This window comes from Stegostoma tigrinum, chromosome 38 (genome assembly GCF_030684315.1).
Source record: "Stegostoma tigrinum isolate sSteTig4 chromosome 38, sSteTig4.hap1, whole genome shotgun sequence".
Taxonomy (NCBI): domain Eukaryota; kingdom Metazoa; phylum Chordata; class Chondrichthyes; order Orectolobiformes; family Stegostomatidae; genus Stegostoma; species Stegostoma tigrinum.
The window spans coordinates 24647587-24663933 of NC_081391.1; the positions used below are offsets into that span (position 1 = coordinate 24647587).

Here is a 16347-nt window from a genome sequence, read left to right on the forward strand (position 1 = left end):
CCCACCACCTCTCTCTCTCTCTCCACTCCCCTCTCTCTCTCTCTCTCTCTCTCTCTCCCCCTCCCTCGCTCGCTGTATTCCTGGACTGACATAAAGCAAAGTCCAACAGGTAAGGCAACTTTTCTCTCTCAGCTGTGTCCTCCTTTTAAGGTAACAATTGACAAGTGACTAAGGCTAATCGTCAAGTGAAGTTGCTCAGAGCAGCCTATCCTGCTTTGTGGGAGGCGGGATTTTGCTAAAAGGAGGGTTTTGTCTTTCAGTTAGGTGAGCACAAAGAGTCAAGTTCCCAGAAACTGTTTGTCATTTTGTAGGAATCGATTAACTTGCTTCTTGTCGTGAAGTTGCAGCAAATCTAAAGTCGCGATGAGGAAGAGTATAAGGTCATAGAGGTCGACAGCATTGAAACAGGCCCTTTGGCCCAACTTGTGCATGCTGCCTAACTTTCACATTTAAACTAGCGCCATTTGCCTGTGTTCGGTCCCTATCCCTTCACACCTATCCCATCCACGCACTTGTGCAAAATTTTCTTAAATGACAAAATCATACTTGCCTTCACCACTTCATCTGGAATCCCGTTCCAGGCACTCACCACCCCCCATTTGTAAAAATTACCCCTCTGGCTCCTTTTGCTTCTCTCCCCCTCTCACCTCATACCTATCTTTAGTTTTAGACTCCCCTACCATGGGAGATAAGGCTGATGGCCATCTGCCTTATCTATGCCCCTCAGGATTTTATGGAATCTCTGTAACCTCAGTCTCCTGTGCTCCAGTGAAAGAAGTTCCAGCCCATTCAAACTCTGCTCATAACTCAAACCTTCCAGTCCAGGTAGGATCTGAGTAAATCTTTGCTGCGCTCTTTCTCATTTCATGGGCTGATAAGTTAATAAGGCTTTAATAGGTCATGGATCTGTGCAATTCATTTTATGTGGAGTGAGGTGGACACCAGGAGAGTGAGTAAATTCACAAAGGAGATGTGGAGAGTTTTAAGTAATTACCGGTTGAAGACTGATCAAGAGCAGGCAGGAACGTGGAGCTGAAGCCAAGATGAGATTGGCCACAACTGTATTGAGCCGAGAGCCTGAATGGTCTACTCCTGCTCCGAGCCCTTATATTCACAATCATTTTCTGCTGTGTACTGTACTTTCACAGAACACTTTAAAAAATATTCATAAATAGAGTGCAGGGGTTTGACAAAATTTCTATGACTAAACTACGAATATAAATTTTCGGGGAGATATACAGCCGGATGTATCACACAGGTAAGGCAGGCTGAGGTTATAAGATAACAAGGTGTAGAGCTGGATGAACACAGCAGGGCGAGCAGCATCAGAGGAGCAGGAAAGCTGATGTTTCAGGCCTGGATGCTTCTTCTGTTATCTCAGATTCTCCAGCATCAGTAGTTCCTACTATCTCTGAGGTTACAAGAGGTGCTTAAGAAATCTTGCTCCACTCCAGGGGACCAGTTGTGAGTGAGTTCTGGAAGTGGTTTCATTTGATGTGTTCACTGTGTAGTGGCTGTGAGAATGAGTCACCAACTATCCCACTGGACAGCTGGAAAGTTGCCTATTCTTTGCCCAATTTACCAAACAATGTTTTGAGGCAAAGGAAGATCCCATTGTCTCTCTCTTTCAAAACCCGTAGCTCCTGAGCTGCCGATTCAGATTCAGTTCTGACGCAGGGAGTTTTGGAAAGAAGCCTTTACAGAGAATCAGTGACCATTTCACACCTCTTTTAGTGTTTCTGTGTTTCAACAGAAACTACTTGTAATTGTGCAGCATTTTAAGGAGAACGAGAACAGCCCAAGATGCAAATTCCTGGGAGAGCGATCAAACAGGAGGAAAGTCTCACCAGCATTCTGAGCCAGACTGATATAGCGTCATGCAGCATGGAAACAGACGCTTCGCTCCAACTCATCTGTGCTGACCAGATAACGGAAAGTGATCTAGTCCCATTTGCAAGAGGACTGCAGCAGGGCTCAAACTGACCGTGTCTGAGCAAACACATGTCCACGCAGCCATGGGCATAACCCAAAGGAAAGGTCAAACTGGATCACAGAAATATTTCTTATGTTCCTCCCATTGAACAGCTGGATTGTTTCCTTAATATGACTCAGAAACACGCTCATGGTTTCCTGTTTGGGAGGTGACCAAGTGTGAATTCAATCTGATTTCACAACAAACACCTTAGGAAGGAATTGATTTCAGCAAGATCCCACAAACTTGATTGGTTCATGGTAGAAAAATGGCACCTGAGACCATTCTAAAGTGAGACCCTCCGACAGTGCAGCGCTCCCTCAGCACTGACCCTCCGACAGTGCGGCGCTCCCTCAGCACTGACCCTCCGACAGTGCGGCAGTCCCTCAGCACTGGCCCTCCGACAGTGCAGTGTTCCCTCGGCACTGACCCTCCGACAGTGCAGCGCTCCCTCAGCACTGACCCTCCGACAGTGCGGCGCTCCCTCAGCACTGACCCTCCGACAGTGCGGCAGTCCCTCAGCACTGACCCTCCGACGGTGCAACGCTCCCTCAGTACTGACCCTCCGACAGTGCCCACTCCCTCAGCACTGACCCTCTGACAGTGCAGCGCTCCCTTAGCACTGACCCTCCGACAGTGCGGCAGTCCCTCAGCACTGACCCTCCGACGGTGCAGCGCTCCCTCAGCACTGACCCTCCAACATTGCAGCGCTCCCTCAGCACTGACCCTCCGACAGTGCGGCACTCCCTCAGCACTGACCCTCCGACAGTGCAGTGCTCCCTCAGCACTGACCCTCCGACAGTGCCCACTCCCTCAGCACTGACCCTCCAACATTGCAGCGCTCCTTCAGCACTGACCCTCAGACAGTGCGGCACTCCCTCAGCACTGACCCTCCGACAGTGCAGTGCTCCCTCAGCACTGACCCTCCGACAGTGCCCACTCCCTCAGCACTGACCCACCGACAGTGCGGCGTTCCCTCAGCACTGACCCTCTGACAGTGCCCACTCCCTCAGCACTGACCCTCCGACAGTGCCCACTCCCTCAGCACTGACCCTCCGACAGTGCGGCGCTCCCTTTGTAGAGCACTGTCAAGCGTCAGATGAGATTATCAGTTTAAGACTCTATGAAGGGATGTGAACCTGTTACTTCATGAGAGAGAAGACTACCTCTCACTGAACCGTGGCTGATAGGCAACAATGAATTTTCGGAGCGATTTTGTTTTGTGAGGACACGAGCCATGAACTCTGATTGAGATGGTTCGCTGCTCAGTATTGTGGATGTAATCCTTCTTCCCGGAGACAGCTGTTTCTTACCCTCTGACCCACATTGCCTGCCTTTTGTAAGTTGGGCAGAGTAAACCCAAGAAGGTTGGATGGATCAGCACTTGTTAGGAATTCCCAGCCTGTGTCTGGCGAAATGAGATCCTCTTTCCTTGGGAATGAAGTGCAGGGAATTGCCATTGAGGGCGATGATTTTATGTTGTAGCAGAGGGCTCGATGGGCTGAAGGGCCCACTTCTGTACATAAATCAAAGCTGGGTTGGACATTGTGAATGAGGGACTGTGTACAAATGACAAAGTCAGTGTTAATTCAAGAACAAATATTTTATTAACCACAATGGTAGGGAGTGAGAAAGAAAACAACAACTTTCCACAGGCCAAGTGGGGGTTGTCACCGGTTAATTGGTGCCACATAGTTACTTGGGAATAAACCAACCCTTCCCCATAAACAGCCCTTCCACCATGAGGGGTCTGCGCTGTCCAAGACCTCGATAATGTCTCCACTCTTAAACTCCAGCTCGTCGTCTGCCTCTGCTGTGAAATCGAACAATGCCTGAACCCTCCGAGGTTTCTGCAAGAGGGAGGAACCTTCGAGTGAGAAGCCCTTTCGATGATGGAATGACAGTCACCGCATGGTAAATCCCCCACCCCCATGGCTCCCTGCCCCAACGACCCTGCGATTTTGAAGATTTCCTCGCACCTTTTCATTTCCCTTGCTTTCAAACCCCTCCATGACCTCGCCCTCTCCCCTACCTTCCTCCTCTCCCACACATCCCCTGTGTCCCTCCAACTCTGGCACATTGCCAGGTTTTATCATTCCAGCACTTCAGCTGCTTGAAACCGACGTTCTGGAACTCCCTGCTACAACCTCTTAACCTGTCCCAATACCCCCTGTTCCCTTCCTCTCCTCAGCACATACCTCTTTGTCTCAGCTTTTGGTCATTTCACCGAACACGTCCTGATGGGAGTTGCCGTCACATGTTCATTGATTTACATTGCTCTCCTGTGACTGGGTGACTGTTTATTTCTTACAACCTGTCCAGACCCATCGTAGGGATTAAAAAGTCTCTGCTGTATCTATTATTCTGACAAAACCAGCCAGACGGGAATCGAAAAACATTTTTTCACTCAGGGATCTGGAATTTCCTGCCTTGAAGTAGAGTGAAACAGGGCAGAAACAGACCCTTTGGCCCAACCAGTCCATGCCATCCACAATCCCAAACTAAACTAGTCCCTCTTCCCTGCATTTGGCCCATATCCCTCCAAACCTTTCCTAGTCATGAACTTATTCAAATATCTTTTAAACGTTGTAACTGTAGCCACATCCACCATTTTTCCTGGAAGTTCATTCCACACACGAACCACCCTCTGTGTAAAAAAGGCAGATCCAATAGGAAGGGGAATCACAAGGGGAATGGGATAATTAGCTGAAGAGGGAAAGTGTGAGGGCTGGGGCAATACGGCAAGTGGGATCATTCCACCAAAGTGCCAGCACTGCCACTGATGGGCTGAATGGCTCTGTGTGTTTCTCAGTCTCTGTGAATCTGAATCAGCTACTTATCAGACTTTCCTCTCGTGAAAGTTCCTGTTGCATCTCCCTTTTCAGGCAGCACATTGCAGATGCCTGTGTTAGAGAGTGATTTCTCGATTCCTCTCTGGTTGTTTTGTCAGTATAATAGATACAGTAGAGACTTGTTAATCCCTTAATGGGTCGGTGCAGGCTCACTGCGTTACTGGCAAGTTTTGACAATGGGTTACATGGACCATGCTGAATGTTGGATTTACACAGTTGGCGAACCACAGAAGCAAAACCCAGGGTCCATGTGGACCTTCACCTTGAACTGGCAACATCATTTCCAAGTTAGAATCAGGACTCACAGCGATAGGGAGAACACAAAGGTACCTGAGGGAGGGAGGGATGGTGGGAAAACAGGGAGAGAGAGAGAAATAACAACACAAAACGTAGCAAGTGACAGGATGACGAAAATATTGAGACAGAGCAAACAGAGGAAGCTAAGGTGTAAAAGAAAGAGCGGCTCCAAGACAAAGAGAAGGACACTGAGACAGAAAGAAATGCAACTGAAAGATTGAGAGAGTGTCCAAGGGAGAGTTTTCACGGTATTAACAGAGAAAAACAGGATAGATAAAGGTAAATTATTTCCACTGATTGGGGATTCTAGAAGCCGGGGGCATAGTCTGAAAATTAGGGCCAGACCATTCAGGAGGGATGTCAGGAAGCACTTCTACAGACAAAGGGTGATAATGGTTTGCAATTCTCTTCCTTAAACAGCGCTTTGTGTTGGATCACTCATTAATTTTAAACCTGAAATAGATAGTTTGTTAAGCAAAGATAAAGGTATTCAGGTCGGAGCACTGAGTAGAGGAGATGCAACATTGTGTTACAGCTGTACATGTGATTGGTACAACCACATTTGGGGTTTAGTGTACCATCTGCCCTGCTGGAGAAAGAATGTTTTTTAAACTGGAAAGGGTGCAAAAAAGATATACAGGGACGTTACTGAGTCTGAAAGGTCTGAGTTATAAGGAGAGGCTGGATAGCCTGGGATTTCTTTCCCTGGAGTGTTGGGAGGCTGAGGGGTGACATTATAAAGATTTATAAAATCATGAGGGGCATGGACAGGGTCTTTTTCCCCAGGGTAGGGGAGTCCAGAACTAGAGGGCACAGTTTAAGGTGAGAGGGCCAAGCTTTAAAAGGGGACCTGACAGACAACTTTTTCATTCAAAGTGTGCTGCGCGCAAGGAACAAGTTGCCAGAGGAACAGTTAGAGGTGAAATGCAATTATAACATTTGAAAAACATTTGGTCATTTACCTGGAGAGTAAAGGTTGAGAGGGGTATGGGCCAAACACAGGTAAATGGGACTAGTTCCGTTTAGGAAACATGGTCAGCACGGACAAAGTGGGCTGAAGCACCCATTTCCATTCTGTATGGCTCTATAGGTATGTGGAGTTAGGCCACAGATCAGCCATGATCTCACTGATGGACCAGGCCTGAGGGCCTGAATGGCTTTCTCCTGTCCCTATTTTCGTAGACAGAGACAGAAAAAAAAACGGGATTGAACAGAGGAGATAAAAACAGAGTGGTAATGTAACAGAGTGAGACAGAAAGACTCACAGGATCGAGAGAAAACTGTAGGATCTCAGAATGGGATCTGAGTGATTGAGAGTCTTAGGGAAGACCAGGATCTGCCTAAGGTTTTGCAAAATTGTTTTCACAGGATGCGAATGTCGTTGGCTAGTCGGCACTTATTGTATCCCTAATCGCCCAGAGGGCGGTTAAGAGTCAACCGCATTGCTGTGGGTCTGGAGTCACATGTAGACCAGACCAGGTAAGGACGGCAGTCTCCTTCCCTAAAGGACACTAGTGAACCAGATGGGGGTTTGATGACGATGGATGATAGATTAATGGTCATTATCACAGATATGAACCTTCAGTTCCAGAATTAATGCATTATTTTTCTAAAAATTCATTTGTGCGATGTGGGCATCGCTGGCTGGGTCAGCATTTATTGCCCCGTTCCGAGTTGCCCCTTGAGAAGGTGGGGGTGAGCTGCCTTCTTGAACCGCTGAAGTCCATGTGCTGTAGGTTGACCCACAATGCCATTAGGAGGGAATTCCAGGATTTTGACCCAGCGACAGTGAAGGAACGGTGATATATTTCCAAGTCAGGATGGTGAGTGGTTTGGAGGGGAACTTGGAGGGGGTGGTGTTCCCATGTATCTGCTGCCCTTGTCCTTCCAAATGGAAGTGATCGTGGGTTTGGAAGGTGCTGTCTGAGGATCTCTGGTGAGTTTCTGCAGAGCATCTTGTAGATGGTACACACTGCTGTTACTGAGCATTGATGGGGGCGGGGAGTGGGATGTTTGTGGATGTGGTGCTAATCAAGCAGCTGCTTTGTCCTGGATGGTATCGAGCTTCTTAAGTGTTGTTGGGGCTGCCCCCATCCAGGCAAGTGGGGAGTATTCCATCACACTCCTGCCTTGTGCCTTGTAGATGATGGACACAATTTGAGGAGTCAGGAGGTGAGTTACTCACTGCAGTATTCCTAGCTTGTAGACACTGTCTCAGAGATAATGGGAACTGCAGATGCTGGAGAATTCCAAGATAATAAAATGTGAGGCTGGATGAACACAGCAAGCCAAGCAGCATCTCAGGAGCACAAAAGCTGACGTTTTGGGCCGAGACCCTTCATCAGAGAGGGGGATGGGGAGAGGGAACTGGAATAAATAGGGAGAGAGGGGGAGGCGGACCGAAGATGGAGAGTAAAGAAGATAGGTGGAGTGAGTGGAGGTGGGGAGGTAGGGAGGGGATAGGTCAGTCCAGGGAAGACGGACAGGTCAAGGAGGTGGGATGAGGTTAGTAGGTAGCTCTGGGTGCGGCTTGGGGTGGGAGGAAGGGATGGGTGAGAGGAAGAACCGGTTAGGGAGGCAGAGACAGGTTGGACTGGTTTTGGGATGCAGTGGGTGGGGGGGAAGAGCTGGGCTGGTTGTGTGGTGCAGTGGGGGGAGGGGACGAACTGGGCTGGTTGAGGGATGCAGTAGGGGAAGGGGAGATTTTGAAACTGGTGAAGTCCACATTGATACCATATGGCTGCAGGGTTCCCAGGCGGAATATGAGTTGCTGTTCCTGCAACCTTCGGGTGGCATCATTGTGGCACTGCAGGAGGCCCATGATGGACATGTCATCAAGAGAATGGGAGGGGGAGTGGAAATGGTTGGCGACTGGGAGGTGCAGTTGTTTGTTGCGAACTGAGCGGAGGTGTTCTGCAAAGCGGTCCCCAAGCCTCCGCTTGGTTTCCCCAATGTAGAGGAAGCCGCACCGGGTACAGTGGATGCAGTATACCACATTGGCAGATGTGCAGGTGAACCTCTGCTTGATGTGGAATGTCATCTTGGGGCCTGGGATGGGGGTGAGGGAGGAGGTGTGGGGACAAGTGTAGCATTTCCTGCGGTTGCAGGGGAAGGTGCCGGGTGTGGTGGGGTTGGAGGGCAGTGTGGAGCGAACAAGGGAGTCACGGAGAGAGAGGACGAACGGTCAGTCCTTAGCAAGGGGCTCACCTTTGTCCCCCTACAACCACACATCAACGAATACCAGTCACGGTTGGACATAGAGCAGTTTTTCCGCCATCTTCGCCTCCATGCCTACTTCTTTAACCGGGAACCCAACCCTCCTTCCACTGACCCCTTCACCCGCTTCCAACACAAGTCCTCCTCCTGGACACCACCCCCAGGCCTCCTACCCTCCCTCGACCTCTTCATCTCCAACTGCCGTCGAGACATTAACCGCCTCAACCTCTCCACCCCTCTCACCCACTCCAACCTCTCCCCCGCAGAACGGGCAGCCCTCCGCTCCCTCCGCTCCAACCCCAACCTCACCATCAAACCCGCAGACAAGGGTGGCGCAGTGGTAGTATGGCGCACTGACCTCTACATCGCCGAGGCCAGACGCCAACTCTCCGACACCACCTCCTACCGCCTCCTCGATCATGACCCCATACCCGAGCACCAAACCATCATCTCCAACACCATTCACGACCTCATCACCACAGGGGACCTCCCACCCACAGCCTCCAACCTCATTGTTCCCCAACCCCGCACGGCCCGTTTCTATCTTCTTCCCAAAATCCACAAACCTGCCTGCCCTGGTCGACCCATCGTCTCAGCCTGCTCCTGCCCCACCAAACTCATCTCCACCTATCTGGACTCCATTTTCTCCCCTTTGGTCCAGGAACTCCCCACCTAGGTCCGTGACACCACCCACGCCCTCCACCTCCTCCAGGACTTCCAATTCCCTGGCCCCCAACACCTCATATTCACCATGGACGTCCAGTCCCTGTACACCTGCATTCCGCATGGAGATGGCCTCAAGGCCCTCCGCTTCTTCCTGTCCCGCAGGCCCGACCAGGCCCCCTCCACCGACACTCTCATCCGCCTAGCTGAACTCGTCCTCACACTCAACAACTTCTCTTTTGACTCCTCCCACTTCCTACAGACTAAGGGGGTGGCCATGGGCACCCGCATGGGTCCCAGCTATGCCTGCCTCTTTGTAGGTTACGTGGAACAGTCCCTCTTCCGCACCTACACAGGCCCCAAACCCCACCTCTTCCTCCGGTACATTGATGACTGTATCGGCGCCGCCTCTTGCTCCCCAGAGGAGCTCGAACAGTTCATCCACTTCACCACCACCTTCCACCCCAACCTTCAGTTCACCTGGGCCATCTCCAGCACATCCCTCACCTTCCTGGACCTCTCAGTCTCCATCTCAGGCGACCAGCTTGTAACTGATGTCCATTTCAAGCCCACCGACTCCCACAGCTATCTGGAATACACCTCCTCCCACACACCCTCCTGCAAAAATTCCATCCCCTATTCCCTCCGCTCCGAGGGTTGGAGATGATGAGGTCGAGGGAGGGTAGGAGGCCTGGGGGTGGTGTCCAGGAGGAGGACTTGTGTTGGAAGCGGGTGAAGGGGTCAGTGGAAGGAGGGTTGGGTTCCCGGTTAAAGAAGTAGGCATGGAGGCGAAGACGGCGGAAAAACTGCTCTATGTCCAACCGTGACTGGTATTCGTTGATGTGTGGTTGTAGGGGGACAAAGGTGAGCCCCTTGCTAAGGACTGACCGTTCGTCCTCTCTCTCCGTGACTCCCTTGTTCGCTCCACACTGCCCTCCAACCCCACCACACCCGGCACCTTCCCCTGCAACCACAGGAAATGCTACACTTGCCCCCACACCTCCTCCCTCACCCCCATCCCAGGCCCCAAGATGACATTCCACATCAAGCAGAGGTTCACCTGCACATCTGCCAATGTGGTATACTGCATCCACTGTACCCGGTGCGGCTTCCTCTACATTGGGGAAACCAAGTGGAGGCTTGTGGTCCACTTTGCAGAACACCTCCGCTCAGTTCGCAACAAACAACTGCACCTCCCAGTCGCAAACCATTTCCACTCCTCCTCCCATTCTCTAGATGACATGTCCATCATGGGCCTCCTGCAGTGCCACAATGATGCCACCCGAAGGTTGCAGGAACAGCAACTCATATTCCGCCTGGGAACCCTGCAGCCATATGGTATCAATGTGGACTTCACCAGTTTCAAAATCTCCCCTTCCCCTACTGCATCCCTAAACCAGCCCAGTTCGTCCCCTCCCCCCACTGCACCACACAACCAGCCAGCTCTTCCCCCCCACCCACTGCATCCCAAAACCAGTCCAACCTGTCTCTGCCTCCCTAACCGGTTCTTCCTCTCACCCATCCCTTCCTCCCACCCCAGGCCGCACCCCCAGCTACCTACTAACCTCATCCCACCTCCTTGACCTGTCCCTCTTCCCTGGACTGACCTATCCCCTCCCTACCTCCCCACCTACACTCACTCCACCTATCTTCTTTACTCTCCATCTTCGGTCCGCCTCTCCCTCTCTCCCTATTTATTCCAGTTCCCTCTCCCCATCCCCCTCTCTGATGAAGGGTCTCGGCCCGAAACGTCAGCTTTTGTGCTCCTGAGATGCTGCTTGGCCTGCTGTGTTCTCCAGCCTCACATTTTATTATATTGTAGACACTGTGATGGTTTCTGGTCAATGGTAACCTCCAGGATGTTGACAGTGGGGCTTCAGTGATGGTAACACCATTGAATGTCAAGGGGCGGTGGTTAGATTGTCTCCTATTGGTGATGGTCATAGCCTGGCATTTGTGTGGCGCGAATGTCACTTGTCACCCCAAGCCTGGATATTGTCCAGATCTGTGAATATGGGCTGCTTCAGTACCTGAGGAGTCACAAACGGTGCTGAACATTGTGCATTCATCGGTGAACATCCCCACTTCTGACCTTATGATGGAGGGAAGGTCATTGATGAAGCAGCTGAAGATGGTTGGGTCTAGGACACTGCCCTGAGGAACTCCTGCAGAGATGTCCTGGGGCTGAGATGACTGACCTCCAACAGCCACCACCATCTTTCTACGTGTCAGGTATGACTCCAACCACCGGAGTGTTTGCCCCGATACCCACTGATTCCAGTTTGGTTCGGGATCCTTGATGCCACACTTGGTTGAATGCAGCCTTGATGTCAGGGGCCATCACTCTCACCTCACCTCTACAATTCAGCTCTCTTGTCCTTTTAATTAATATATTTCATCACTTGCTGTGATAGGATTTGAAACTTGTGCCCCCAAACAATTAGCCCAAAGTGTGGAATTACTAGCCCAGTGACATTACCATCACATCCCTGCCTCCTGTAACATCTCTCCTTCTGTTTAACTTTAGCCTGGCTTTTGCAGAGGCACAGCAGCTCACATCCTGTTGCTGCTCACAGGGTCTTTGTCAGTTCCCTCTGTGCACATGCGCCTCTAAACCTACAGACCCTCATCCAGCCAGGGATTCGATCCCACTGACTCTGATGAACCTAAGATCAGACTTACCGGCGCTGGCGGGCTCTCGTTGACTTTCCTGGCCACAAGTGGTTCCTGGATAGAGGGCTGTGGACTGGAAGACTGCCTGAACCTTGGGGACACGTCATTGAATGATGGCTGAGAGTTGAGACCTTTTCGGAACATTGACGAGGGGTCAGAGAAATGTGCGTTGGGCACTGGCGGAATAGCCGGCCGTGGTTCCGGTACTCGGGATTCTGGCATCCGGAAATCTGGAATGCGGGAATCTGGCATTCTGGAATCCTGCATTCGGGGATTAGACATTCGGAAATCTGACATTCGGGGATCTGGCAATCGGGGATTAGGCGGTCGGAAATCTGGGAATCGGGGATTAGACATTCGGGGATCTGGGAATCGGGGACTAGACATTCGGGGATCTGGCAATTGGGGATGAGACATTCGAGAGGTCATCATTCGTGGATTTGCCATGCGCGAGTCAGGATGACTAAAACCTCCCTGGAAAAGAAATAATCGTTTAAGTCCTTTGTATTTTAAATCATTTACATACAGATATGTCACGCAAATTATTGAAACTGTCGGTCATCTGCGCATTTCAGTCAACTTCAGGACACACTTTCATGTTGGAAGTGCCTACCTGAGCACTTGAAATGGGAATACTGTATGTAAACAGCTGTTGGTAACAGTCTTGTTGCGGGCTCTGGCCAGTTGGTGGCACTGAGGAGCGAGTTTCTGAAGTTTCTTTCCCAATTCATGTGACGAATTTCTGCAGAAAAATCGCCTTCATCTGCTCACAGCCCTGTACCCCCGCAGCCCCTACAGATCCTGGGCTCCTCTCATTCTGACCTCTTGCACATTGACAATTTCTTTTATCACTTTGCCAGTAATGATTGGTTTCTCTATCCAAACCTTAAACTTTGGGATTCATTCTTTAAACCGCTCCCTGTCCCTCCATTTCTTGAAGATGTTTCTTTATTCACTTGCCCTCATGTTTCTTGAGAGTTTGAGTCAATTTAAGTACATTCTAGTGAAATGCCTAAGAGCCTTTTAACGATGTCTGAATTGTAAAATACATCAGTCCCAGTTTTTTTGTCTGCCTCATTGGGCATTCATGAGGCTGTTCGATCAGTATTTGGATAAAAAGAATGCACAGGAGATTGGTACAAGGTAATGATGCCCATTTTTTGACTTGATAGAGGTGTACAAAATGATCAGAGGTATAGATAGAGTGGACAGCCAGAGAATTTTCCCTGGGGTGGAGGTAGCTATTACGAGGAGGCATACCTTTAAAAGTGAGTGGAGGTAGATATAGGGGAGACGTCAGAGGTAGGTTCTTTACTCAGAGGGTGGTTGGGGTGTGGAATGCATTGCCGGAGAGGGTAGTGGGGTCGGCCTCATTAGGGGCATTTAAGCGGCTATTAGGTAGGCAAATGGATGGTAGTATAAGGTAGGGGTGGAGGTTAAATAGACCTTAGGATTAGGGTAAAAGTTCAGCACAACATCGTGGGCCGAAGGGCCTGAACTGTTCTATGCAGTATCTGAGATAATGGGAACTGCAGATGCTGGAGAATCCGAGATAACAAAGTGTGGAGCTGGATGAACACAGTAGCAAAGTAGCATCTCAGGAGCACAAAAGTTGATGTTTCGGGCCTAGACCCTTCATCAGAAAATGTTCTATTTGGTCAGCATGGGGGGACACACAATGGGCTGAATGACTTTTGCTGCACCGTAATAATTCTGTAATTTGTGTTTATAGGATCTGCTCCTGGCAAAGTCAACAAAAAACATTCTGTTTGGTCTGACAGACTCCTCTTTCCCACTTTAATTTTTTTCAATTTATTCAAATGGACATTGGCATCTCTGGCTAGGCCCAGCATTTATTGCACATCCCTAAAAGCCCAAACGACAGTTAAGAGTCAGCCACATTGCTGTGGGTCTGGAGTCACATGTAGGCCAGACCAGGTAAGGATGGCAGATTTCCCTCCCCAACGGACCAGATGGGAATTTCCAACAACCAGTAACAGTTTCATGGTCATCGTTAGACTCTTAAAAGCCAGATTTTTATTGACTTAAAACTTTACCATCTGCTGTGGTGGGAGTCAAACCTGGCTCCCCAGAACATCACCTGGGTCCGTAGATTAATGGTCCAGTGATAATACCACGAGGGCCATCACCTCCTCGATGTAGGCAGCCAAATGGCCAAACGTGTCTGCAGAAAGTGACCACTTTAAAGTAAATATTTATTTGGAATGATCTGGAATGGGACGCAGTGGGTTTTACCCATCTTCACATTCTTTCACAGTCAGATTGACATTTACACACTCCAGGATCACCGGACCCAGCCTGCCCCAACAGACACACTCACTTAGGCCTGTGGCCACCAACTGCACCGTGCCCTGCACCCCCCAACAACTAACTGCTGTGGACCAGCCCCAGCTCCTTGCTGAGGGAATGACAACACGGGGTGTTGATCAAGGATGGATATTGCTCCATACATACTCCTTGTCCTTCCTAAATCGAAGATGTCGTCCTTAGAATCTAAAGAGAGGGCAGCAGGAGCTCAGTTTAATATTACAGCCGAAAGACATTATCGGAAACATCACTACTGACCCTCCCACATTGCGGCACTCCCTCAGCACTGACCCTCCCACATTGCGGCACTCCCTCAGCACTGACCCTCCGACAGTGCTCACTCCCTCAGCACTGACCCTCCTACAGTGCCCATTCCCTCAGCACTGAGCCTCCAACAGTGCGGCGCTCCCTCAGCACTGCCCCTCCGACAGTGCAGCGCTCCCTCAGCACTGACCCTCCAACAGTGCGGCGCTCCCTCAGCACTGACCCTCCGACAGTGCGGCGTTCCCTCAGCACTGCCCCTCCGACAGTGTGGCGCTCCCTCAGCATTGACCCTCCGACAGTGTGGCGTTCCCTCAGCACTGCCCCTCCGACAGTGCGGCGCTCCCTCAGCACTGACCCTCCAACAGTGCGGCACTCCCTCAGACTGACCCCACGACAGTGCCCACTCCCTCAGCACTGACCCTCCTACAGTGCCCACTCCCTCAGCACTGACCCTCCGACAGTGCCCATTCCCTCAGCACTGACCCTCCGACAGTGCGGCGCTCCCTCAGCAATGCCCCTCCGACAGTGCAGCGCTCCCTCAGCACTGACCCTCCAACAGAGCGGTGCTCCCTCAGCACTGACCCTCCGACAGTGCGGCACTCCCTCAGACTGACCCCCTGACAGTGCCTACTCCCTCAGCACTGACCCTCCTACAGTGCCCACTCCCTCAGCACTGACCCTCTGACAGTGCATCACTCCCACAGACTGACCCTTCGACAGTGCCCTCTCCCTCAGCATTGACCCTCTGACAGTGCCCTCTCCCTCAGCACTGAGCCTCCGACAGTGCCCTCTCCCTCAGCTCTAACCCTCCGACAGTGTGGCACTCCCTCAGCACAGACCCTCTGACAGTGCGGCACTCCCTCAGCACTGACCCTCTGACAGTGCCCGCTCCCTCAGCACTGACCCTCCGACAGTGCCCGCTCCCTCAGCACTGACCCTCCGACAGTGCCCACTCCCTCAGCACTGACCCTCCCACATTGCGGCGCTCCCTCAGCACTGATCCTCCGACAGGACAGCACTCTCTCCGTACTGACCCTCCGATAGTGCGGCGTCCCCTCAGCACTGACCCTCCGACAGTGCGGCGCTCCCTCAGCACTGATCCTCTGACAGTGCGGTGCTCCCTCAGCACTGACCCTCCGACAGTGCGGTGCTCCCTCAGCACTGACCCTCCGACAGTGCGGCGATCCCTCAGCACTGACCCTCCGACAGTGCGGCGTTCCCTCAGCACTGACCCTCCGACAGTGCCCACTCCCTCAGCACTGCCCCTCCGACAGTGCGGCGCTCCCTCAGCACTGCCCCTCCGCCAGTGCAGCGCTCTCTCAGCACTGACCCTCCAACAGACCGGTGCTCCCTCAGCACTGACTCTCCGACAGTGCAACACTCCCTCAGACTGACCCCCTGACAGTGCCCACTCCCTCAGCACTGACCCTCCTACAGTTCCCACTCCCTCAGCACTGACTCTCCTACAGTGCCCGCTCCCTCAGCACTGACCCTCTGGCAGTGCCCTCTCCCTCAGCACTGATCCTCCGACAGTGCCCACTCCCTCAGCACTGACCCTCCGACACTGCCCACTCCCTCAGCACTGACCCTCCGACAGTGCGGCGCTCCCTCAGCACTGCCCCTCCGACAGTGCGGCGCTCCCTCAGCACTGACCCTCCGACAGTGCGGCGTTCCCTCAGCACTGACCCTCCGACAGTGCGGCGTTCCCTCAGCACTGCCCCTCCGACAGTGTGGCGCTCCCACAGCACTGATCCTCCGACAGTGCCCACTCCCTCAGCACTGACTGTCCGACACTGCCCATTCCCTCAGCACTGAGCCTCCAACAGTGCGGCGCTCCCTCAGCACTGACCCTCCGACAGTGCGGCGTTCCCTCAGCACTGCCCCTCTGACAGTGTGGCGCTCCGTCAGCACTGACCCTCCGACAGTGTGGCGTTCCCTCAGCACTGCCCCTCCGACAGTGCGGCACACCCTCAGCACTGACCCTCCAACAGTGCGGCACTCCCTCAGACTGACCCCCCGACAGTGTCCACTCCCTCAGCACTGACCCTCCGACAGTGCTGCGCTCCCTCAGCACGGACCCTC

At 52.0% G+C, this 16347-nt stretch overlaps 1 protein-coding gene and 1 long non-coding RNA gene across 4 annotated transcripts in view; one reads left to right on the forward strand and one right to left on the reverse strand.

Moving 5' to 3' along the window:
• The first annotated feature begins 31 nt into the window (after positions 1 to 31).
• Positions 32 to 16347, forward strand: part of LOC132206547 (uncharacterized) — a 65527-nt gene continuing 49211 nt past the window's right edge. For both annotated transcript variants that reach the window (XR_009443028.1, XR_009443029.1), the window contains exons 1-2: positions 32 to 109; positions 6490 to 6600. This is a non-coding gene — a long non-coding RNA (uncharacterized LOC132206547). The remainder of the gene's footprint in view (positions 110 to 6489; positions 6601 to 16347) is intronic.
• grap2a (GRB2 related adaptor protein 2a) overlaps positions 3599 to 16347 on the reverse strand; it is a 68683-nt gene continuing 55934 nt past the window's right edge. For both annotated transcript variants that reach the window (XM_059640750.1, XM_059640749.1), the window contains 2 exons: positions 11683 to 12147; positions 3599 to 3822 (listed from right to left, as the gene is read on the reverse strand). In XM_059640750.1, coding sequence (XP_059496733.1) covers positions 3643 to 3822; positions 11683 to 12147 — 645 coding nt within the window. In that variant the 3' untranslated portion in view covers positions 3599 to 3642. The remainder of the gene's footprint in view (positions 3823 to 11682; positions 12148 to 16347) is intronic.